At 40.5% G+C, this 25426-nt stretch overlaps 1 protein-coding gene across 2 annotated transcripts in view; it reads right to left on the bottom strand.

Annotated features, from left to right (window-relative positions):
- Window positions 1-25426, bottom strand: part of LOC143890042 (RNA helicase family protein) — a 136641-nt gene that overhangs the window by 49788 nt on the left and 61427 nt on the right. For both annotated transcript variants that reach the window (XR_013255107.1, XM_077394566.1), the window contains exons 9-10: window positions 3113-3327; window positions 2552-2644 (exon numbers count right to left, since the gene is read on the bottom strand). Coding sequence is in view for 1 of the 2 variants with exons in the window: in XM_077394566.1 (XP_077250681.1) it covers window positions 2552-2644; window positions 3113-3327 (308 nt within the window). In the remaining variant the exon portion in view is untranslated. The remainder of the gene's footprint in view (window positions 1-2551; window positions 2645-3112; window positions 3328-25426) is intronic.

The raw sequence follows: 25426 nt of genomic DNA, 5'->3' as shown, positions 1-25426 counted from the left end.
AATACATAGGGAGACTCCCTAACTCACAATTTCTTTCTCTCATTCTCTTCCTCAACAGGGTATCAGAGCCCTAGGGTTTTGATTCCCTAGGGACTCCCATAGCAGCCTGTCACCCTCCATCTTCTTTTCTCCCTTCTCTAACCCTAACCCTAATCCAACATCTCTGCCCCCCACCCTCCTCCTTTCCCTTCCCTTCTCCTCCTCCTCCCACTGCCCCTCTTCCCTTTCCCCTAACTCCTCCCCTCCCTGCTACGGTACCGCTACAGTACCCTAAAGAAGAAAAAAAGACCATTTCTATACCCTAGAAATCTGCTCATGCAGCCTCACTTTCTCTTTGTCTTTCTTCTCCTGATGGCTTAAATCTCTTTTACCTACTTTCTTCTTCTTTTCGCGGCTCCGATCTTATATCCCTAGATCTGTTTGTCTTCATCATGTTAGCAAGGTTTTCTTTCATGCCCTATTTATCATTTGCCTCTCTTCGGAGCCGCGATCTCCATTATTGATTTCTTTGCTCTCCGCCTCGGCATTGTTTCTTCTCGTCAGTTGATTCTCTCTTTGATTATTTACTCATGGATAGCCCCGTTATTGAGGATCCCTCTCTCTGGCTGCCCCCTGTGGCTACTGTTCCTACGGCTCGCCCATCCTCCTCCTCTTATAACCCTCTGTCTTCTTCGATGGATGGTTCTTTTCCTCCCATGACTACAGTCCAGACTTGATGGTTCCAATTACCTGAATTAGAAAGTGGCTGTGGAGACCTATCTCATTGCTAGGGGGAAGATTTCTATTCTTCGTCGTGACCCCCCTCCTTCTAGTGATCCCATTTATGATAAGTGAGAGTAGGATGATGCCCTTATCCGTACTCTCCTCTGGCAGAGTATGTCCCCTGAGATTTCCGGGACCATGATACACCTTCCCACTGCTCACCAGGTTTGGGATCATACTGCTACTACCTTCTCCGGGAAAGGCAACCTCTCTCGAATCTATTCCACATATTCTCAGTGGATGAACCTTCGCCGCGAAGACACTCCTCTCTCGACCTACTACAGTCAGTTTGTTACCCATTGCCAGCAGTTAGATGTTCTTATGCCTCTTACCACTGATTTGACTACGGCCGCGCAGCAACATGATCAGAAACGTGTCGTTCTCATTCTCTTTCCGGATGGCCTCCTGTTCAAGAGGACTCGCATATCGATATCTACGGAACCCCAAACGAAACGACCACTTCGCCCGAATCGAATAGTGGAGAGGTTGACTTAACGACTCGTCTCCTTAGTCCCTATAATGGAACTAAGTGACTCCGTCTCGTCTTCAGGCCCACAGCAGGAAAGGAAAGGTAGGAGCACGCCAAGAGGCAAGTAGATCGAGATGCCCTAGGAGACCGAAGAGAAAGCTTGGACAGTGGCGACCGATGAGAACCTTGGGCCCGTTCACGATCGTAGACGACCGATTCGAATGAAGTGACATCGGGGATAGATGACGAACCACAACCAACTATGCTCGGCCACCTCCTCCCATTCCCTATCGAGAAGCCGAAAAAATCCCTCTCCCTATCCACCCTTGCATGTTTAGATTCCAAAGCAATAGGAACAAATGCCCAAAAGCTCTCACTAGGTGGGTTTCCGTCCCAAATTAGGTAGAAAAAGCACTTGTAGAACTACGTTCAAGAAAGAAAAATTCATGGCATCCAAATGTGTATTCACAATTTTTAATACACCCGCTAACCAAAGTTTCAGATTAACTAATAATGAAAAGAGAAATAGCTAAGGCTCCGTTTCTTTTGATGTTAAATGGACGTAAAACAAATTTTATGCTCATTATTTAGTGTAAAATTGGGCGTAAAATTTGTTTTTGTGCCCATTTTATGTCAAAAGAAACGGAGCCTAAGTCAACTATGCTTATACTAGGGAGGGAGTGATTCAAGCAACATTACACAGAAGTTTCTTAAAAGAAAAATAATAAAGAAAGAAATAACATACACGACAAAACTTGGTGAAAAGTACAGAATCAACTTATTCATAAAAGAATTCACAATCTACATTAGATGAAAAAAAATGGGAATCTGATATCAGAGCCCCTCATTTTTTTACCAGAGCTTGCCTTTAATGAAAGGAAATGTTATTTTTTTTAAATGACCGAAATAAACTCCACATCATTGTTTTGCTCATCAAGTAGGCCAGGCCAGAATTGATAGAAAGAAAAGAGAGGAATCTAAAAAGAAGAGAGTGATGTAATTCCCACAATGCAATCCTTGCATAGGAAGTTACATTTTTGTATTTTACATCTATAACAGCGAAAATGCACTGACATAGCAAACATTTACACATGGAATCTCATTTACAAGAGTAACCCATCCTTCTATGAAGTATTATTTTCCTCTATCACGGTCAGGATATTAGATTTCTTATCAGTCATCAAGCGGTGAAGCAAGAAAGAACACCACATTATCTATACTATTGTCAAAGCCAGCCCAGTCATAACTCAAATAGAACGTACGGTATTCCATCTATATAAAATGTGTGAGTTCTTGAAAATAGGTAAATAAATCAGGTACCAGCCATTGTTTGTCCGACATGTGTTATCAAACCATAGTCATCAATTGCATCAATGAGGTAGAGTTGCTTTAAGGCATCTTCTAGTGACTCACCTGCAGCAGCATGTGTAGTTTGGTCACAATATAGAAATCTGAAAAGAAAAATAAAGAACCACTGAAAAATCATGACGTACAAGACATCAAACCAGTATGAAGGGAGTCCAAATGGTTTTAGATGTAGGCAGTGTGTGATGCAAAACAATTACATCCGATAGGCAAATTACAACCATGGATTTAAATTTCGGTTTCGGGTGAAACCGAAATTTCGGCCGAAAACGAAATTGCGGCCGAAATCCAGTAAACAAAAAAAAAGTATTATTTTACTATTTCCAAAATTTAGGTAATTTCGGCTTGGTCATTTCAGCTGAGATTTTGGAATCATAGTATATTTTAAAAAAATCAATTTCTCTGATTTCAAGAAATTTCGGTTTCGATCTCAACCGAAATCCGAAATTTCGGATACTGGCTGAAATTTAAAACCATGATTACAACCCATGAATAAGGATAAAAACATTCTCTTACGTGAAGGTGGGTCAAGAAAATCAAATTTGAGAATGTCAATGTCGGGCAGATCTAACGATTTCAGATAGAGAACACTTCCGGTAAGAGATGACCGTTGTATTTCAGGGATCGTCACATCAAGAAATTCGTCATGGTAGACACTGGAGGGGTACAACCGGTAGCACTTTCCAGGACAAGTTCTTCCGGCTCGTCCTGCACGTTGGTCAGCTTGCACTCTGCAATTATACAAACCATCAATTTAATAATTGACTAAACACTTAAACAAGAAGATATAGGGTGCAAAAAAGTGAGACCCAACACTATATTAAACTTCAAGACATTAGTTTCTTAAGTAGGTATTGAATGGGCAAACATTGCTTAAAATGCTCAAAAAAAATCCTGGACCTACTCATTAACCACTTCTAAGAATTCATAAGCTCCCAAATCCATGCACGGTCGCCTAAAAAGGTAGTGAGTCAACCCTTACTGGTAAGGGATAAAAGATTGAGAATTGTCAGACGCACCCCAACTTAAGGGTATTCTTGTCATTGTAATTCGCTCACACACACACACACACACACACACACACACACACACACACACACACACACACACATATATATATATATATATATATATTCTCGTGTGGAAGGCGTGAACTCTCACACTATTCTCTTCTCGTCACGCCTTCTCTGTCTCTCATTCTCTCATTGACTCTTTATTCTCTCTACACCATGTAACCATTAAACAAGGTATCAGAGCTCCAAGGTTGAAGATTGGATCACCCTACTTCACTTTTGCAAACCCTAAAACTACTCACACCCCACCCTGTCTACCCTAAGAGTGTTGTCCCATCATTAACCCTACTTTGAACTTTAAAATAATATCCCTAACCATTCCTCTCTCCAAATCAATCCGTAACTCTCTTTAATCTACTTCAGACTCTTCGTATTCATGATCTAAAGAGGTATTCTTCGATCTTTATCATCTCATGGTTGGTTTCGGGCCCCTATTTAGAGATTTTTCTCATATTGGTGGCGTATGTTTGTGGTGTTATCTCCTCCTTTCTATCCCGGAACCGTGTGTTATTGTATGAGATAACATCTGTGGGTGCGGTTGTTGGTGATCTGTCTGTGATTTGATGGTGATCGGTTGTGTAACAACTGAGAAAAACTAAAGGAGAAATACCCTCCCCTAATAAATAGCTGTATAAAATAAAGTTATTTAGGGGAGGATAAATCGATTTTGGGAGAACCAATCTCCCCCTAAAATTTAGCCGCATGCACACACTCCCAATAAGGGAGCGTGCGCACGGATGGTGGGTCCCATCACAAACTTAAAAATCTAAAAACACCCAACGTTCCAAGTTTACCCTTTTTAAGTTGTTTTTAGATTAGAAACAACTAGTTAATGTAGTTAAGCGTAGTTTAGGAAATCGAAATATATAGAGAGAGAGAGATTTGCCGAGAGTTGTAAAGAGAGAGAGAGAGTCTTGCCGATAGATTTAGAGAGAGAGAGAGGGAGAGAAGTCTACAGTTAGAGAGACAGGGATTTATCGGAAGAAAGAAATTTGGGTTTTTAAAAAACTCCAACTAGAAACCCTCAGTACCGAGAGAGAGAGAGAGAGAGAGAGAGAGAGAGAGAGAGAGAGAGAGAGAGATTGAAAAAAGAAGAAGAAGACGAACTAGGGTTTTTCTTCTCTTTTCCACCTTGATTCAAGTAAGTACCCTATAACTCTAATTTTCTTTCCCTTTATTCAAAAATTAAAACCCTAATTTCCATTCATAAGAATTCCATCATAAAACCCAATTCAAAAGATATTTTTTAAGAAACCCAAGCAAAAAAATTTTGAAGCCATGGAAATTCAATTAATTTTCAGCAATAGAACCCAATCAATTTCCGCCATTAAGCCCTATATATGTGCTGGAATTAACAGTCATTAAACCCCATATACATGCGAAAATTAGCAGTTTTCACCCCTCTATAGGTGCTGAAAATTTGCAGTTTTGGCCCCTATATAGGTGCTGAAAATTAGCAGTTTTTCACCCCTATATAGGTGCTAAAATTGACAAATTTTTACCCCTATATAGGTGCTGAAATTGGCAGTTTTGGCCCCATATAGGTGCTGAAATTGGCAGGTTTAGCCCAAGAACACATTAAATTCTCAGTTTTTAATCTCAAATAAACGCTAATTTTTTCTTAGTAATTATACATATAGTAGGGGACGGATTTTTGTATTTTATATACACAATATAGTGCAGATTGTTCAAGGTTAAAGGTCGATGGTTCGTGCAATTATTAAGACATGGTTGTGGTGTTACATACTTTTCAAATCTCAATTAAAATTTGTAGTAACCAAAATTCATGATTACTAACTATTTGCGGATGCTCAACAAAATAACAAAAAACAAAACTCCAACTCTTTGGGATGTGATCATAACATCATTCCCAAACTACAACCATGTCTTAATAATTGCACCAACTATCGACCTATAACTTCGAACAATCTGCACTATATTGTGCATATTGTTGAGAGAGGTAGAGAAAAGAGAGAAAGTAAAGAGTGAGAGAAAAGATTGAGTTAGGGTTCTCCCCCTCACTCATGTAATATAAATAATAAAGAGTGAAGTACAAAGACAAGTATGCCCTTGGGCATTACGATAAAGACCTAAAGACCTGTTAACACTCCCCCTCAAGCTGGAATGTAGATATCTAACATTCCTAGCTTGTTACAATTATCAACTAACTTAGCTCTACTTAGAGGCTTCGTGAACATATATACTAATTGATCTGTAGATATGGTAAACACAGGAGATATGTAGCCTCGATGAATCAAATCTCTAATGAAATGACAATCCACTTAAATATGTTTGGTCCTCTCATGGAAACTGGATTCGTGGCAATGTAAATGGCGGATTTGTTGTCACAGTATAACTGAGCTGGAGAAGAAGAAGAAGGAGGAAATCCAAGCTCTGAAAGTAAGGAACGTAGCCACATGAGTTCGCCACTCGTATGAGACATAGCTCTATATTCTGCCTTGGCATTGGATTTAGACACGACATCTTGTTTCTTACTTCTCCATGAAACAAGATTACCTCCAATAAAGGTGCAATATCCTGTAGTAGACCGCCTATCAGCTGGATATCCTGCCCAGTCTGCATCAGTGTATCCTTCAATTCTCTGGTGCCCATGCCTCTGAAATAACAACCCTTTACCTGGCGAACTCTTCAGATATCTCAATATCTGAAGTACAGCAGCCCAGTGTGAAGTGCGAGGTGAGCTCATATGCTGGCTAACAGCGCTAACTGCAAAGGTAATATCTGGACGTGTAACAGTAAGATAAATGAGCTTACCAACTAAGCGTCTGTATCGCCCTGGATTTTCTAATATGACTCCCTTCTCAGGGAGTAATTTCATATTCTGTCCATAGGAGTTGAGGAAGGCTTGACTCCCAAACAACCTGTCTCATCAAGAAAACCCATAACATATTTCCTCTGTGAGAGGTAGATACCCCTAGTCGAATAGGCAACCTCAATGCCCAGGAAATACCGAAGACGACCCAAATCCTTAGTAGAGAACTCTGTCTGAAGGAAGGATTTGAGCCTCTGAATGCCACCTGTATCGCTACCAGTGATAATGATATCATCGACATATACTATCAACAGAACACAACCAGCCTGAGACTGAAAACTGAAGACGGAGTGATCAACTGCGGATTGCTTCATGCCAAAGCGAATAAGTGTAGTTCTGAACTTCCCAAACCAGGTTCTCGGAGATTGTTTGAGACCATAAATAGATTTCCTCAAACGGCAAACAAGAGAATATATCTTCCCTGAGCAACATATCCATGAAGTTGCTCCATATAGACCTCTTCCTCCAAATCACCATGAAGAAAGGCATTCTTTATCAGAGAAGCAGGATTCGTACCTGGAGTTGGGGATTCGCGAATCCCCGAATCGCGAATCCGAACCGTGATTCGATTCGAATCCCCGATTCTGGGAAACCCCGATTCCCAATTTTGGGAACCCCGATTCCCAATTTATGAAAACCCCAATTCCCACTTTATAGGAACCCCGATTCCCAGGCGATTCCCTACGAATCCCAAGCGAATCCCAACTCCCCACAACTCTCAGCGATTCCCCAGCGAATCCCCGACGATTCCCCGGCGAATCCCCGTCGAATCCCCGTCGACTCTCTGGCAAACCCACGATTCCCGCTTCCAACCATCCCAGGAGCCTTCGATTCCCGCTTTCGAATCCCGAATCGAATCCCGCTTTCGATTCCCGCCTTGGCAACCTTGTTCTTTACATCCAACTGATGAAGATGCCAGCCATGATTCACAGCAAGGGATAGCAGGACACGGACAGGAGGAATTTTCGCAACTGGTGAAAAAGTCTCGCCATAATCAATCACATATGTCTGCGTGTACCCTTTGGCAACAAGTCGAGCCTTAAGGTGCTCAACTCTGGCATCAGGAAGGTGCTTGAATGCATAAACCCAGCGATAACCAACGAGGCGAACACCATATGGTAGAGGGACCAAATCCTATGTCTGATTGGCCTTAAGGGCCTACATCTCAAGATCCATAGCCGCCCGCCAGCCTTGATGATCAAGTGCCTCCTGTAAAGTCTTAGGTAGAGAAATAAAGGACAAAGGCGAAACAAAACTGCGAAATACAGGGGTGAGAAAGTCATAAGACACAAAAGAGGAAATGGGATGAGCAGTACTGCGAGACCGAGTGCGAGAGGCAATGGGAGAGTTAGAATGTACCTCAAAAGTAGGGATCTCCGGCTGAGAAGATGATGGCTCGGGCGGGGCTGAATGAGCAGCAGATTTGGCCCGACGCTGATACTGCTTCAATGGTGGAGGTAGAGGGGCTGCACAAGGCGCTGACGTCGGCATAACAGTAGATTCAACTGTATGGGAGGAACTGGACACCAGAGGTGTAGAAACAGGGATGGGATCAGGAAGAACCGGAAGAGGAAGAACAGGAGGAGGCGAGGAATCCTCCTGAAGTGTAGAGGCGGAGGGATCCAGCGAGATAGACGGACAAAAAAATGACTGAGTCTCAAAGAATGTAACATCCGCCGAGAGAAAGGATCGTCGCAGGCAAGGGCTGTAGCAACGATAACTCTTTTGGGTCCGAGAGTAACTTATAAAGATACACTGTTCGGCCCGAGGATCCAACTTATCTAATCCTGACCCAAGAACTTGGACAAAACAGAGACAGCAAAAAACACGAGTAAGAGGGAAAGGGTCAGAGGTAGGACGGAGAATCGAGAACGGAGAGGTGCCACCAAGGACCGAAGAGGGAAGCCTATTCGCTAGGTAGCATGCTGTGAGTACAGCATCAGCCCAATAGGTCTTAGGGACCCGCATCTGAAAGAGTAGTGTCCGGGCCCCATCTAACTATGAGCGAAGCTTCCTCTCAGCCACTCCATTCTGCTGAGAGGTATGAGCACATGAGGACTGATGAAGAATGCCTCGCGAAGAGAGGAATTCTTGAAAACCATTTGAGTAAAAGAAATATTCCTTTGCATTGTCAGTGCGAAGACATTGGATAACACATGAGAATTGATTACTAACTTCAGCATAGAAATCACGAAATACAGAAAAAACTTCAAAACGATCTTTTATTAAATAAGTCCATATCATACGTGAATAGTCATCAATAAAGACCACAAAATAGCGAAATCCAAATAAAGAGGTGGTCCTCGCAGGACCCCATACATTAGAATGAACAAGAGCAAAAGGGTGTGAAGCCCAACTAACAGTCCTAGAGGGAAATGGCACACGATGATGCTTCCCAAGTTCACAGGCCTCACACTGAAAAGACCTAACAGATGAAGAAGAAATGAAGGGAATCCTGCGTAAACGCTCCATAGACGGGTGACCTAGACGTGCCACTGGTATGCATCGACCAAGCCATGTAGAATCGGATGGGACGGAGTGCAGTCGAGACGTAAAGGCCATCCACCTCACGGCTTGAGCCAATCGTCCTCCCAGTGGAGAGATCCTGAAAAAGACAATAAGAAGGAAAAAATGAGATAGAACAATGAAGATGCTTTGTTAATTGACTAACAGAAAGTAAACTGAAAGGTGACTTGGGGACACATAGAACAGATGATAATGTAATGCCTGGTGAAGGGGAACAACTGTCAACACCAGTGATAGGAGAGGTACTCCCATCAGCAAGAGTAATAGAATGTGAAACAACATGATGAAAATCATGTAAGGATGACTGGGTACCTGTCATGTGATGAAATGCTCCCGAATCAATAATCCAGGAGCTAGAACTAGAGAGGAACGAAGCAGGAGAACTACCTGGCTGAACAAGACCAGTAGTAGGAGAGCGGCTGGTAGACCTGAAACGCTGTAGCTCATCATAGTCAGCACGAGAGAAGACCATCTGATCGGTCGGAGTAGCCAGTAGTGTCTGTGAGTGGCTGTCAATAGGAGCAGGCGAATCTGGAAGGGCAAGATGTGCAGTACGGCCCTGACGAGGATCTGGAGTGTGACGCAGCTCAGGATAGAGATCAAAGCATGTCTCGTGATAGTGACCCTCACGCCTACAATGAGTACAATAGGGCCGAGCTCGACCTCGACGGCCACCCTCTCGGCCGTCTCCACGTCCGCCTCGGCTAGTATCGTGACCACGGCCACGACCAAAAATGCCTCCTCCTCGGGAAGGGCGGTCAGCGGCTCCATAAGCAGTAGTAGTCGAGACATCCACGGGAGTAGGAACAGTAATGCCAAGTGCACACTGCTGAGCTCGTAAAAATACCTCCTGAAGAGTGGGTACAGTATCAGACCAAGGATGTGCTGTCGAAGATGAGTGAACTCTGGTCCAAGACCCTCAAGGAAATGAACAACACGGAGCTGATCCCGCTGTCTGGCTGCCGTGGTAAGATCAGTGGTGAGAGGCATAAGAGCATCCAGCTGCTAGTAATAGGAGACAAACTGTCTGTAGTAATCATGGACTGTAGAATCACCGCGCATGTGACCCATCCAGCGCGAATAAGTGTCGGAGAGACGGGCGACATTCCCCTCACCAGAATATAATGTCGCAGTGTGCTCCCTTACCTTTTTTGCAATAGGGAGATCCATCATGGTGCTAGCAATGGCAGGGGTCATACTCTGCCATAGAAGTGTACGAACAAGGGCATCATCTACATCCCAATCATCAAAGGTAGGGTCAACCTCAGGAGGGGGATCACGACGAATAATAGAAATCTTTCGTCGGGCCTTCAGATATGTCTCACAGCAATCTTCCAAGTCAAATAGTTGTATCCATCAAGACGAGAAGTGGTAATCGGTGGGAATGACGCATCCACCAAAGACAAAGACGACGACGCAGCCTGACTCGGCTGGGAACTAGTAGCCATAACTGGAGTACGAATGGTAGGGTCCTCAATACTAGGGGTATCTTCCATAAGAGACCGGGAAGAAGACTGAAGAGGACCAATAACGAGCAAGTAGAGACAGGGATTAAGACTATAAGCAAGCTAATAGACTGCGGCTTCAAGAGGGCAACATATGCATAAGAGAGGCATGAGACAGCCTCACGACATAAAGACAAAGTCGAGACAACTCCGAGCCACAAACATCGCAATGATGTAAGTACAAATCCAGAACAACACCATGAAGATAAGGATCAAGCCGAACAAGAAAATCTAGGGCATAGCTATGACCCAAAAGAGGAAGAAGAGATTATGATGGATCAGATTGGGGCAAGGAAGAGTGGGGAAAAGAGGGTACTGTAGCAGGAACGGTAGCGATGTACTATAGCGATTTACTGTAGCAGTACTGTAGCAGATACTGTAGCAAAGAATGGAGGGGTTATGGTTAGGGTTAGGGATGGAGAAGATGGAGGTGGAGGTTAGGGTTAGGGAAAAAAGGAAAAAAGAAAAAAAAAATGGCCTTAAGCATCCATGCCCTAGAGCTTTGATACCATGTTGAGAGAAGTAGAGAAAAGAGAGCAAGTAAAGAGTGAGAGAAAAGATTGAGTTAGGGCATTACGATAAAGATCTAAAGACCTGTTAACACATATAAAATACAAAAATCTGTACCCTACTATACATATAATTACTAAGAAAAAATCAACATTTATTTAAGATTAAAAACTGAAAATTTAATGTGTTCTTGGGCTAAAACTGTCAATTGCAGCAACTATATGGGGGCTAAAACTGCCAATTTCAGCACCTATATGGCAGCCAAAACTGCCAATTTCAGCACCTATATAGGGTGAAAAACTGTCAATTTCAGTACCTATATAGTGGTGAAAAACTGCTAATTTTCAGCACCTATATAGGGGCCAAAAATGCAAATTTTTAGCACCTTAATAGGGGTGAAAACTGCTAATTTTAGCACGTATATGGGGTTTAGTGACTGTTAATTCCAGCACATATATAAGGTTTAATGGCGAAAATCGATTGGGTTCTATTCTCAACTCAACAAAGCCTTTGTCCCAAACTATATCATTGGGTTCTATTGCAGAAAATTAATTGAATTTCCATGGCTGCAAATTTTTTGCTTTGGGTTTCTTAAAAAAAATCCTTTGAATTGGGTTTTATGATGGAATTCCTATGAATGGAAATTGGGGTTTGTTATTTAGGGTTTTAATTTTTGAATAAAGGGAAAGAAATTAGAGTTATATGGTACTTACTTGAATCAAGGTGTAAAAGAGAAGAAAACCCCCCCTAGTTCTTCTTCTTTTTTCGAACTCTATGAGTCTCTCTCTCTCTCTCTCTCTCTCTCTCTCTCTCTCTCTCTCTCTCTCTCGACTTCTCTCCCTCTCTCTAAATCTATCGGCAAGACTCTCTCTACAACTCTCGGCAAATATCTCTCTATATTTCGATTTCCTAAACTACCGCAACTACATTACCTAGTTGTTTCTAATCTAAAAACAACTTAAAAACGGTAAACTTGGAATGTTGGGAGTTTTTATTAAATTTTTAAGTTTGTGATGGGGCCCACCATGCCTGCGCACGCTCCCTTATTGGGAGTGTGTGCATGCGGCTAAATTTTAGGGGAAGATTGGTTCTCCCAAAATCGATTTATCCTCCCCTAAATAGCTTTACTTTATACGGCTAATTATTAGGGGAGGGTATTTCTCCTTTAGTTTTTCTCAGTAGTTACAAGTTCTTGCTGGGATTTGTCGTTCGAGTGAGTGATATTGGAGGTAGTTTTGGTTCCTTCGTCTATAGTACTATTTGTAGCGGTTGTTCGTAGGTGGTGATTGTGTTGTTGGTGTTGATGATTATTGGTGGTTTTATTGGTGTCTATCCGTGGTGGTTTATTGATACTTGATGGTTGACGGTTAGTGGAGCTTCTTGTTGTTGACAGTACTTGGTGGTGGAGTTATTACTCTGTACACAATTGACTATGGGTTGTTTGGGTATGTCCCTCGAGACGTGGTGCTGCTCTAGGTGTGCTTCTAGTGCTTTGTTGGTCGTGATTTGGTGATTGGTTATTGGTGGTTGTCAGATGCTTTACTAGTTGTTCCCTTGTTGGTGGTATTTGTTGATAGGAGGTTCTCGCCATTATTATTACAATTGCAGATTGTTGTACTTGGTGGTTATTATGGCTTCAGAAGATTCATCATCACAGCCGACAGTTGATGAGGCCAATCTTCCCCCTTCATCCCATTCATCTAGTGCTTCTTATACTCCTGTGGAGGCTCCTCTTCAGATGACCATGATGGGCAAAATTATCCTCCTTGGCGGAGGGCAGTTCATACTTATTTCCTTGGTCGGGGTAAAGTTCACTTTATTGAGAATGCCTCCCCAGCCACCACAGATCCCTCCTATGTGAGATGGAAACAGGAGGATGCTATGATTCGGTCCTTTCTGTGGAGTGATTTGGAACCCCATGTGGCTGCCAATATGATATACCTTGATTCCTCAGAGGCGGTTTAGGATCATGCGGCAACTTTGTACTTTGGCGCCGATAACATCACACGGATGTGTGCTCTTTTCTCTTACTGGCTTGTTTCAATCATGGGGAGATGACCACTGCAGATCATTACAGTTCTTATGTGGCTCTTTTTCAATAGCTTGACCTGCTTATGCCGTTCAGAGTTGATCTTGTCGTTCTTGCCAAGCATCAGGAGGATTTATGTGTTGTTAGCTATCTTGACTCTCTGGGCCCAGACTATCTTCAGCTACGCCAGTAGATCGTCAATTATGCCTCTCTTTTGTCTCTTACTGACACATTCTCTCGTATACAGCGTATGAGGGACTCCGATCAGTGTTCCGCATACTGTAACGACCCGATTCCCGTGACCGGATCGCTACAAGCAAACACCAGTCAAAATACTCACAATATTTTTTTTTTTAAACAAACCATCTATGAAACTTAAACAACTGCCATTCTTATTCCATAACTAAAATGTTCCTTACAATAACATCGACATTTCAATAACATGTTCTACTAAATAAAATTCAAACTAGAAATTTCTTAAATAAAACCGAGACGTCGACGAAGGTATCGTCATTTCAATTATTTCTCCCATCGCTCTATGCTCCTAAACGTCCTCGTGCGCAAACGCACCCTCGTGGGCATCCTCTAATCCTGGGGAGAAAACAACGTCAAGCAGAGTGATAGTAACCTGGCAGGTATGATAGTTCAATCTAAACAACAGATCAAGATCCATATTTATTTATTAATTCAAATATACTGAACAAATACTTTTCCAACATGATAATTTATAGAGATTTTCTAAACCAGAATAAGAGAATTCATTTTAAAGAAATACAACTACTTGCAAATTTAAATATAAGAAGATCATTTTTAAAGTGAACAACTTACTGAGAACTGAACGAGAATAATTAACTAACAACCAGAATAATTATAAATCCGTTACGTTCTCATTATAACGATTTAATTTAATTCCCAGGGCACTCCAGCTCCCACTAGCTTGTTGCCCTTGCCAACACGGTCGATTCCGCGGGGACTTATTACGATAGATCATACCGCCTAGGGACTCTTGGTCTCCGTAGGATTCCGACATCAACTTGGAGTTGCGCGGTTCTCCCAAGTTGTATACCTTTGTTTACGGGGATAGCTCAATGGCTTCCCATCACCCTTTCCCATTTCTTCTTTGGTATTTCTTAAGTGTACATACGGCTTCCTCATTATTTCATATGATTAAAAGAAATACAATTTAAACTGAATATTTTTATCAGAATTCAGAATCCATTTCAACATATAATATAAAAGACATAATTTCATTTATTTATAGAATAACTTAGAATCAATATAAATCAAATACTTCACCATTCTTGTTGGATAAATTGAAAGCCATACGAGCAAAGTTAGGTATCACCTGCCTTGTAAAGACCTCGGATGTATATATTGGGACGGCCTCTAAGTGAAAGTGTGAGGGGAATCAGCCCGAAGATAAAATCATATCCATGTTCTTTTAAGTCGATGTAAAGAATTGATAAGGGGTTGAAAGTCTCAACGCACACAAGGGTTTTGAATTGATGAAATAATTCAACTTTGTGTGACGCTCCAAGATAAAACAGCCAAAGTTGGCTCCAGTCCACGTGCACTCGCTGACTGGTCCACCCAGAATCACCGTAGAACTGTGCTCAGATCAGAACGGAGGAAAGGAAGAAGACAAGCAGAAACTTTGATGTTTTCTGTAAAAACTATATCTCCAATGGTGCTGTTCTCTTCTTTTTATAGATGAGAATTTGACTGTTGGAGGATAATTAATCACCATTAAAAGAAAAAAAACGTTTCTCTCTTAATTACCATTAAAAGACAAAAACGTTTCTCTTTTAATCACCATTAAAAGACAAAAACGTTTCTCTCTTAATTACCATTAAAAGACAAAAACGTTTCTCTCTTAATTACCATTAAAAGACAAAAACGTTTCTCTCTTAATTACCATTAAAAGACAAAAACGTTTCTCTCTTAATTACCATTAAAAGACATAAACGTTTCTCTCTTAATTACCATTAAAAGACAAAAACGTTTCTCTCTTAATTACCATTAAAAGACAAAAACGTTTCTCTCTTAATTACCATTAAAAGACATAAACGTTTTTGGTTTTGAAAACACACCACAAGCACATTCACCAAGGTCTTGGGTTCAAGTCCCCACATATGCAAGTCTTTTGCTTTAAAACAAGAGAGGGAAACATAATTTGAATCTTCCCTCCAAAATCTTTTCAAATCTTTTTATTATTTTGTTTAAAAATTCTAACAATTCAGTCTTGAAATTTAGATCCATCGATCCAAAGCCTAAATCTTAGGGTTATTAAAGAAAAGTTAATCGCAGTCATTACACATACTGATGGATCTGCACTTGCTACTTATACTGGTGCTGATCGAGCATGTGGTTTTGGTAGGTTTGGCCGTGGTCGTGATGGTTGTGGTTGTGGCCGTGGCTATGATGGTGCTGGAGTCGTTGGACATGGCCGTGGTGGTGATTTAGGGGGAGGTCGTGGTCGTGGGTCTCGTTATTGTACCCATTGTCGTATGGATGGCCACAATATTGACTATTGTTATGATCTACATCCAGAGCTCCATCGCCGCCGTAATTTTACTGCTTTGGTAACTGCTTTTGATGACACCCACCCTCCACCCTGCTCCTGTTGCATCGTCTTCCAATGACTCCATGGTGGTTAGTCATGCTGACTATAAGGAACTTCTGCACATCCGTGATAAAGGCAAGCAGCCTATGGCCACATTCGCTCAACCAGGTAGCTCGTCCTGTTTTCTTTCAGGTTTTACCTCTCGATCATGGCTCATTGATTCAGGGGCCTCTCGTCACATGATTGATAATTCTTATATTCTTTCGTCTTTCTAGTCAGATGTCTCTAGCCTCCCTCCTACTGTTACATTAGCAGATGGAACCAAATCCCCTGTCTCTAGGGTGGGTATGGTATCCATCTCTAATGGTATTCATTTATCTTCAGGCTTGCATGTTCCTTCGTTTCCTGTCAATTTTTAATATGTTCGTCAATTAACCAAATCTCTAAATTGTTCTGTTTCCTTCTTTCCATCTTATTGTATATTTCAGGACCTGAAGACTAGGAAGTGGATTGGATTGGGCCGTGAGGTTGGTGGGTTGTATTACTTTGATTCGCCCCAAGCTGGTGTTGCTCTTCGAAGGTTTGTTGATGCCTATCAGTAGCATTGTCGCTTGGGTCAACCTCCTGCAGAGAAGCTTCGCAAATCTCCTTTTGTTACTAGTTTTGTTGAGTACTTATCATGTGAGTCTTGTGAGTTGGGAAAACACCATCGTGTGTCCTTCCCTTCGCATGGTAGTCGTAAACCGTCGCGCCCATTTGAGCTTGTTCATTCAGATGTTTGGGGCCCTACAAGCACTACTTTATATGGCTTTCGCTACTTTGTTATCTTCATTGATGATTATTCTCGTACTACATGGTTATTTTTGTTGAAAGATAGATCAGAAGTATTCAATGTATTTCAATTATTTTACTTTGAAATTGAAAATCAATTTAAGTGTTTCCTTTCCTGTTTTTGTACTGATAATGTGAAACGGTATTTTTCAAACAGTAATGGATTTAGCCACTTTCTTGCTTCATGAGGCATTATACATCAATCTTCCTGTGCTTACACTTCGCAACAGAATGGTGTTCCTGAGAGGAAGTTAAGGTACTTATTATTAGATATGACTCGTACACTCATGATTCAAATGAGAGTTCATAAGATTCATTGGGGAGATGCAGCTCTTACGGCTTGTTTTCTCGCGAATCGTCTTCCTTCTTCTGTCCTGTCTGGCAGTACACCATTCACGGATAGAAGCATGGGAAGGTAAGGTTTTATCGGTGAGAGGTAGCTAATCCTTTTAAACCATGTATTATCCTCCATCCCACTACATATTTATCAGTTCTAAAGACCCCTATTGCTGTCCTAAAAAAGATTTGAGTATGTTTGCAATTTTTTGGTTGGTAACGACAGATTAAGGAAAGAAACGCCACTGGGTGGCTTGGGAATCCCTTTGCTACCCCAAGGATGAAGAGAACTTGGAATTAACGAACTTGGAACTAAATCTCTTCAAGATCTTTGTAAGGCATTTAAACATAAAAGTATTCATAGAAGTCCAACTTGTGGAGCGAGTTTATGAAACGCAAATATCTGAAGGGTGAAAGTTTCCTTTCGAAGGAAGCCAAACCAAGCAATTCCAAACAATGGAAGCACATGATGAGTATGAAAGAGAAGTAGCTTAATAGTACCAGATGGATCATTAAAAAAGGGCATATTAATTTTTGGACTAATATATGGTTTGGCAGTAGGCCTATCATCAACCAAGCTTAAAATAGGGATGAGGAGAATCTGAAACTATAGGTCGTGACTAACAGTTTTGGTGAATGGAATCTCATAGATAGAAAATAATATTCCTTTGAGACTTGTTTATACCATTAAGAATTCAAAGGCCAAACTAGTTGACAAAGTAGATGCACTAGTTTGGATTCATAAAAATTCTGGGCACTTTTCTACCACATCTACTTGGAACAAGGTGAGAGATTAAAAAAAAGAAGCAATATAGTCATCATATATCTGGAAGAAATTACCTACAAAAGTCTACAAAAGTGGGTTGCTTTATTTGGAAAAAAAATTCCAAGGCAGTATCAGTTGACGACAAGAGGGCAAGCCTTGGCGCAACGATAAGGTTGCTCCATTGTGATCTGGTGGTCACGAGTTCGAGTCACGGAAACAGCATCTCTGCAAAACAGGCGTAAGGCTGCGTACATCTAGCCCTCCACAGACCCCGCAATGGCGGGAGCCTCATGCACTGGTCTGCCCTTTTTTTTTGTCTCAGTTGACGAGTTGACGACAGGCTAAAAGATATTTTTATCCCTTTTCCATCTATGTGCAGGTTTTGTTCGTTACAAAAGGAGGAGGATTTGAACAACTTATTTATTGATAGTGAGCTGGTTAGAGCTTTGTTGAGCTGGTTGCCTCCCTACTTGATCTTCTGCTGATTCAAAACCAACCAATAACTGCAAGACTCTTGCAGTGGTTTGAATTAACTAAAAGGAAAAATACTTCTATGACTGGTTTTGCTTTGAAGATCATTCCAAATCCTTATATCTTGGGAGATATGGAGGGAAATCTATAGAACACGGATGGAAGGTTTAAAGAAGACGATAAATGCGGTCACAATGAACATCAAAGCTTGGGGAAAGATGCTAGTCAAGTCCTTCTCACCTTCAACCGATTGCCCTGGCTGGGAAGCTTGGGCGTTTAGAAAAATGTATATTCTCCCTAAACCGATTAATCCTATTAAGGTATGGAAAGTAGCTTGGGAAAAACCAGGGGAATGTGAGATTAAGCTAAGCACGGATGGAACTTCCAAAGGATTCTTTGCCCCTCTATGCCGAATCCGTGTCGGCACATCTCCACACGCGAATCGGACATGAATTCACGTGGGACACACCCGGATTCTTGTCATAACCGTGTCCTGCACAAATCCTGCTTTTTCGGGCGAATCTGACTCATCATTTTATCTTTCAAAAGGCGAATCCTATATATTTTCCCTCTAAATGTGTTTCCTTCTTAACTTTTTTTTTATATATATGAAAGCACAACCCGTACTTTTTTAATAAAAACCCTACCACCTCAACCCTTAAACATTGACCCCGCTTCCTTCTTCTTTGACCCTCTTCATAATAACTGTAAGGCCTCAACCCTTCATCCTCAATTTTTTCATAAATATATATATATATATATATATAGAGAGAGAGAGAGAGAGAGAGGAAATGGTTTGTGTGCAGCTGCACAGATAAGCTATTTGTGCATGGCTGCACAAACCATAGTGGGGGCCACATTTTTGGGGGGATCCAAAGCATTCATTTGGAAGGCCCTTCCATGGATGGCAGGGTTAGGATGATCCTAAAGGGCTGATTTTTGGTACACACCCTATCCATGGAAGGGCCTTCCAAATGAATGCTTTGGATCCCCCCAAAAATGTGGCCCCCCCATGGTTTGTGCAGCCATGCACAGATAGCTTATCTGTGCAGCTGCACACAAACCATTTCCTCACACACACACACACACACACACACACACACACAGGTTGATGAAAATATATATTTAAAATTTTAATTTTATTTTTTAAAATTTTATTTTTTAAATAAAAATTACTGTATCCACGAATCCTACTCTTTGGGGTTGCCGAATCCAACACCTCGAATCCATGTTGGATCCCGACATGCGAATCTAAATCCATGCAACACAGCCTAGTATGTATGGAGGTGGGAGAGTTATGAGAAACTATTGTGGTAAAGTAGTATTCGATTTTTCTCATTTTTATAACAACTACCAAGCAAGCAGAAGCAAGATGTTAGGCAGCCTACGATACTGCAAAGCGTTGGGATTTGATAAGATTTGGATCGAGTCTGATAGCAATGTGCTAGTCGATTTACTTAATGACAAAAAGGACCCTCCTTGGGCCATAAAAATTTACTGCCATGATCATACATTGCTTATAGCTGAGCTGAAAGTGCGGATGTCTCATGCCCACAAAGAGGTAAATCAAGTTGCCGATTCTTTACCCAATCATACCAGCGATAATAAATATAATAATAATGTCTTCAGATTTTGGAGAGATCTTCCTAATAAAGACAAAGGTGCAGCTAAATGTGATATTTTACATATACCAAGTATTCAATGTAAGTTGAGTCTTTTTTTAATTCAGAGGCAAGGAAGTGTGATATTTTACTTATACCAAGTATTCGATGTAAGTTGAGCAAGGTTTTAAATCTCGGTTTCGGTTTCGGTTTCGGTCATCAGCGAAACCGAAACGTTTCGGTTTCGGTACGAAATTTCGGAAATTTCCGAAACGTTTCACCGAAAGTTCTGAAACGTTTCACCGAAATTTCCTAAATTTCACTGAAACGAAACGTTTCGGCCGAAATTTCAGAAACGTTTCGGCGAAGTTTGGCACTTTTCCGACTCACTGTGAATTTCGTTTCGTTTTCCACCGAAACCGAAATATTTCGGTTCGGCCAAAATTTAAAACCATGAAGTTGAGTCTTTTTTTAATTCAAAGGTAAGGTGGCATGTCCCCCTCTTGTACATTTTCTTGTATCAATAAAATTTAAGATGTCGACTCAGGTTCCAAGATAAATTCTATCAATAAATTTAAGATGCCGACTCGGGTCTCCAAGATAAATTCTGGATTAACAAGGGAGATGTGATCAGCCAATGTTGTTTTGAAAGGTAGATGATCCAAACAAGTATCAATTGTATGGTTTGTAAGTCCACCAGAAAGTATCTCTACCACGGCCACGACTTTCAGCTATAACGAGAGCTGATCTATCACTAGGGGTAGATTGCGATGTGTTTCCACTCAGTAAAACTCTCTTAAAACGTGCAAATGTGTCATTCAAGGAGAGGAGCTCTTTGCTGCCCAATATGTGAGACTTTACCACATATTCAGATCATTATCCAAAGAGGAATTTAGCTACATTGTTTTCCTTGAACAGAAATATCACTTTTAAGGGGCCGATATAAGTTAAGCTCTTTCCATATTCATTTAAGAAACACATAACATTCCTCAACACTCTCATCATCATGTTGCAAAGAGAATAATTCTTGATCCAATTGGTAAATGCATGAAATGCTCTTATTAGATGCATACGGTACACGTAGTGATACGCACATTTTTTAGCAGTATCAACTATCAAGAAGCACTACATGACTGCTAATAGATGGATCCATAATATCCCAAAGCCATGGCATAATTTGAGCATTCATTTGGATCCAATTACTATAAACAGAAGCACTTTACAGATACATTTCAGGAAGGTATCTCATTGGTAAGATACTTCTGTTTTCCCTTTGCAGACAGACAAATTTGTAAACGATTAGGACCATTTGAGATAATTGCTTCCCTTCGCAGACCGGAAAATATGGTCTCTACTTTCCTTTCTAATCCAAAAAAACCAAGAAAATCTGGACTAAAGAAACTCAATGCAGCCGGAATATGACAAGCACAATTTGGAGGAGCAAACACTAAGCAAGAAAACTGGTTCACTTTGAGAATCAGTTGCAGCAAATCAACATACTTCCATGAAATCCTTGAACTAATCTTCATACCGGACACACATCCTTACGACAACTACACGATCTTGAATTCCTCTATCATCTTTTGATTCAACAAAAGAGAAACTTAATATGCCAGAACTCCATCATACAACATACAGGCAACCATTAGAATGGCTACACAAATTGAAAATCCTAAACAGGGTTGTACAATTACAAAAAATAAGGTTTCACCAATCACAAAAGAAAGAAAGAAAAAAAGAGAGGAAGGAAGATAGGTTTCACCAATTCACAAAAGAAAAAAAGAGAAGATAAAAAGCAAGAGGAAAGGTGCAAAACATGATCAGATTGGATCTAATACCATGTTACAAATAAGATATATAAGTAGAGAAGGAGAAGAAGAGAAGAAAGAAATATTAGGATGCAAAGAAAATTCTTGTGAGTAAGGGTGACCCCTTAAAAATCATATTACACACACAAATATATGTACACTACAATTCTTGGCCTATGCTATGCATGAGTGTAAATAATGGGCCCCACAATATCAAAACATGAGGTGTAAAATAGTAGGCCCGGCCTTATGTGTTAGTGCCCTAAAAGCCAATACATTTCGTATATCTTGTCACATTGAAATTTATAAAAGAAATATTTCATGACATCTAATGGGTAATAAATTATTGAATAAGTGTAATGTGATTGTTATTCGTCACATATTCGTCCTTAGATAGCAAAGTAGGAATACTATGCTCAAGGATTCACAGATCCTAAGGAGCAGAGATATATTGTATCCCGGTTCTTTGCAGACCTTAAAAGTTCCTGGTTGGGTCGAGATTGGACATCTCCTCCTGTACACAACCAACACCAGTCTTGTCTATATGCACGTGTCGTGAAGTGGCTTATCTTAATCACTTGGGCAGTAGACCCTAAGCAAGGAGAGTGGGTGCGACAATAGGGATTATGCACTGAACATGATCACACTAGAATAGCCTGTGGACAGGAGTTAGTAAGGCTATTCTACCAGATAGGACCATTTACATGTCCTTAGGCCTGAGGGGTCATATTGGTCTGTGGGCCCGGCCTTGACTCTTAGCCTATCTAATCGTGGTCCTTCTAGAGAACACCAGAGGGTAGTACTAAAGTCTTGGACAAACCCACGAGGCTAATAGTGACACCCGACATGGAATTCTCCGCCCCAAGTATGGGGATATCATCTACAGTTTCGGTCAAAGCACTAGGCTTATAAAATAGCTTGGCCAAGCGGATTTGATAAATAGTTTATCAAAGGTTTTACTAAAACACTTGATTGTTTTTTAAATGATTTTGCAAATGCATTTGCGGACCCTAACAGCTTGACTGGAAGGTATACCAAGAGTGCGCCCAGGGGTAGTAGTTGTCCACCCCCGTAGGACTCAACTCAATAGATGTGGAATGGAGAAGGGACTTGCACATATTAGATGTGATTAGGGTATGATGATTTGACTATCATCTTTAGGGTTACGTCTCGATGGAGGCCACTAATCCAATGCGATTATAGTTGTTAACTACGGAGCAAGATTGCAGTGGGGCCCATCATTGAGTTATGCAGGATCAACTGTCGGATCCCTGCAACGATCCCACTCACAACTCGAATGACCCATTTGTATCCTTTGTATAAGGGTCCCGCATTTACTAAATTGCACGGACAGCCTAGTTGTGTCACATTTGATGCGAAGGAAAAGATTTATATAGTTCTTTTGGTGTATACACACCGTAGGACGTATTTGGAATACCAAAAGAGTTAATTGTTAACTTAGGTGTATTTTGAAAATTATAGAATTATTGATGAAGCCTTTATCTCATTAGATGGGAGGAAGCTCATAGACTCGTTTTAATAAAACAGTCGTAACTTTCTAACCTCTTGTCAAAAATGAGTGTGTAAGTACTCGTTTCGAACAACTTTGTAGTTTATAACTTTTCTAGATTCGGCCATCTAATAGTCCAAAAATGAAGTTGAAATTGGCCAGCAGCTTTAAAGCGGGAAAGTGGAAAAATATAGAATGTAGGAGAGATTTTAGGAGATTTTTTTGGAATTTGATTTGGCAGATTGGGAATGGTTTTCAAAGTGGAAAAAGGTGTTTTCACTTGTGGGAAACACGTCCAAATTAGTATTAAAGTTATCCAATTAAATCTTGTTTCTATTTAGTGAAAAAGATAAAAAGTTAGTTTTCTGAATTAGCTAGTTTGAAGGAGAATTAATTGGAAACTTTAAAGGAGGAAAGCAAAAACTATATAAACACATATGAGAACGTTTTCTACTGATTTTTGGCTGGGAAAAATGTTCTTCCTTCTTTGGGGAACGTCCAAAATTTCTCCTCTCTTCTCTCTCTCTTCTAGTTCTTCTAGTTCTTTGCTTTCTATTTCAATATCTTTGCAAAAACAAAAGCTCCATCAAGAAAAATAAAATTTCCATCCAAGAATGCTGATATAGATCAGTACATATGTTTGAACAAAAGTTCATCAACTTCCCTTCGCGCAATTTGAAGGAATCCATCGGTTCAACTTGCGGGTCCACGGCGATCGGATCGTTCATGGCCGTTCGAGTAGACCAAGCAGAGGCTGATATTACAGTCAGTCAAAAAGGTATTTCTATGTCTTATATTTCAACTTGAATCACCATCAGATCATCTAGACCTTAGGTTCCTGGGTTAAGGGGCGAAATCGGCGAGAAATTTTTTATTCTACGCGATTTCTAGTTCTGTTGCGCATGGCAATTTCGCATGGGGTTACGACCCTTCCAACATTATGTATATGGGATTGCGTGGGGGTCATGGGATTCACCCCATCAAAATGTTCAGCTCCACCTGTTGAATGAATTTGAAAGGAGTTGGCGAGATCCACCCGATTAATACATGGTGTAAAATGGTGGGCCCCACCCTAGCATGGATTTGGATAGAAATGGTGGGCCCAGTCGTGGGTGTAAAATGATGGGCACACCATATGCATGGGTTTGGGTTGAGATGGATGGCTCTACCTTATCAAACATGAGGTGTAAAATGGTGTGCCCCATCCCATCAAAAAAATGAGTGGTAAAATGAGTTCCCACAACATAAAAAAAATGAGTGGCAAAATGGTGAATGACTCGACATTTAATTTCATAAAAAAACACTGACGACCAGAAATTATTTTCTTAATAGTTAAAATTTTAAATTTAAATTTAAAAAATCAGAAATTGCTAAAAAAAAGTAAGAAACAATTATATGAACCAAATATTAAAAAAAAACACTCTTTTTTACTTAGAAAATTAAATCGATTGCAATACATAAAAAAAAATTACAAAATACATCTGAAAATCAGATCTCATCGCTCAACCAATCAATTGTCATCTCTTGAATCCTCCTATGAACAAGGAAACTAATGTAATTCTATTGAGATGTTAAATGAGATCCACACAAACGCTCAGGAACCCATCTTCAACTTACTCCCCTTTCATCCAAAACCCGTGAAAATCTTCTTTCTATGATCGCATTTTCCACGCTCTAAGAAACGAATCCATGCTCTCAATAGTGGTATGTCCTAATCGAATGGGATATTTTAATTAGCCTTTGCCTAGCCATTCAAAACAAAAAATAGCCTCTGTCTCTCTAAGTTTTTCATTCTTTCGTTAATTGTTCATCTTTAGTTGATTTCCTTTGCCCCATCACCGTTGGAATTTGCTCTCATATTTGATTTCGACCATTTTTCATTTCTAGTAGTTTCAATCTTTTTCAGTTGATTTCAATCCTTTTTCTATGAGTTTTAGGGGACTTCTAAAGTTCTAATGTATACAAATGTTCACAGGCTCAATTGATCCAACACCCTTAATACATCCAAGATGGAAAAAGATGGATTTGAAGAATCATTTAAGGCGGAAAAAGAAACTTTGAGAAGTTAAGATTTACAGCCCACTTTCAAGAAGCAGTCACTCGATGTCTAGGTCGGAATTAGTAAACGCATAGATGAAGGTTTGGGACTTAAGATCAGAGCCACATTAAACGATGCTTTATTATATAAAGATGGTGGATCTATAGAAAACTGGTTACTCTTCAAGACCTGTCTTCTTCCCTTTTTTTCTGTTCCCTTTGTGTGGCATCTCTACATTGACACAATTTCTTTTGGAAAGAGACCTGAAACCCGTTTTTTTTAATCCGTTTTTTAAAACTAAAACATATTAAAATTGTTTTTTCGTTGGACTATTTTTGTTGTTTCCGTTTATTTGACCGTATTTTTTTACTACGTTTTTTTAATCAATACAGTATTAAACCTGAATTTTTCCAGTCACATTTTTTTGCCG

This window comes from Tasmannia lanceolata, unplaced genomic scaffold, assembly GCF_043159265.1.
Source record: "Tasmannia lanceolata isolate RefF3 unplaced genomic scaffold, GAP_Taslan_0.1 ptg000013l, whole genome shotgun sequence".
NCBI classification, from domain to species: Eukaryota; Viridiplantae; Streptophyta; class Magnoliopsida; order Canellales; family Winteraceae; genus Tasmannia; species Tasmannia lanceolata.
Note: the sequence above shows the minus strand (reverse complement) of the source record. Positions and strands in the feature narration are given on the sequence as shown.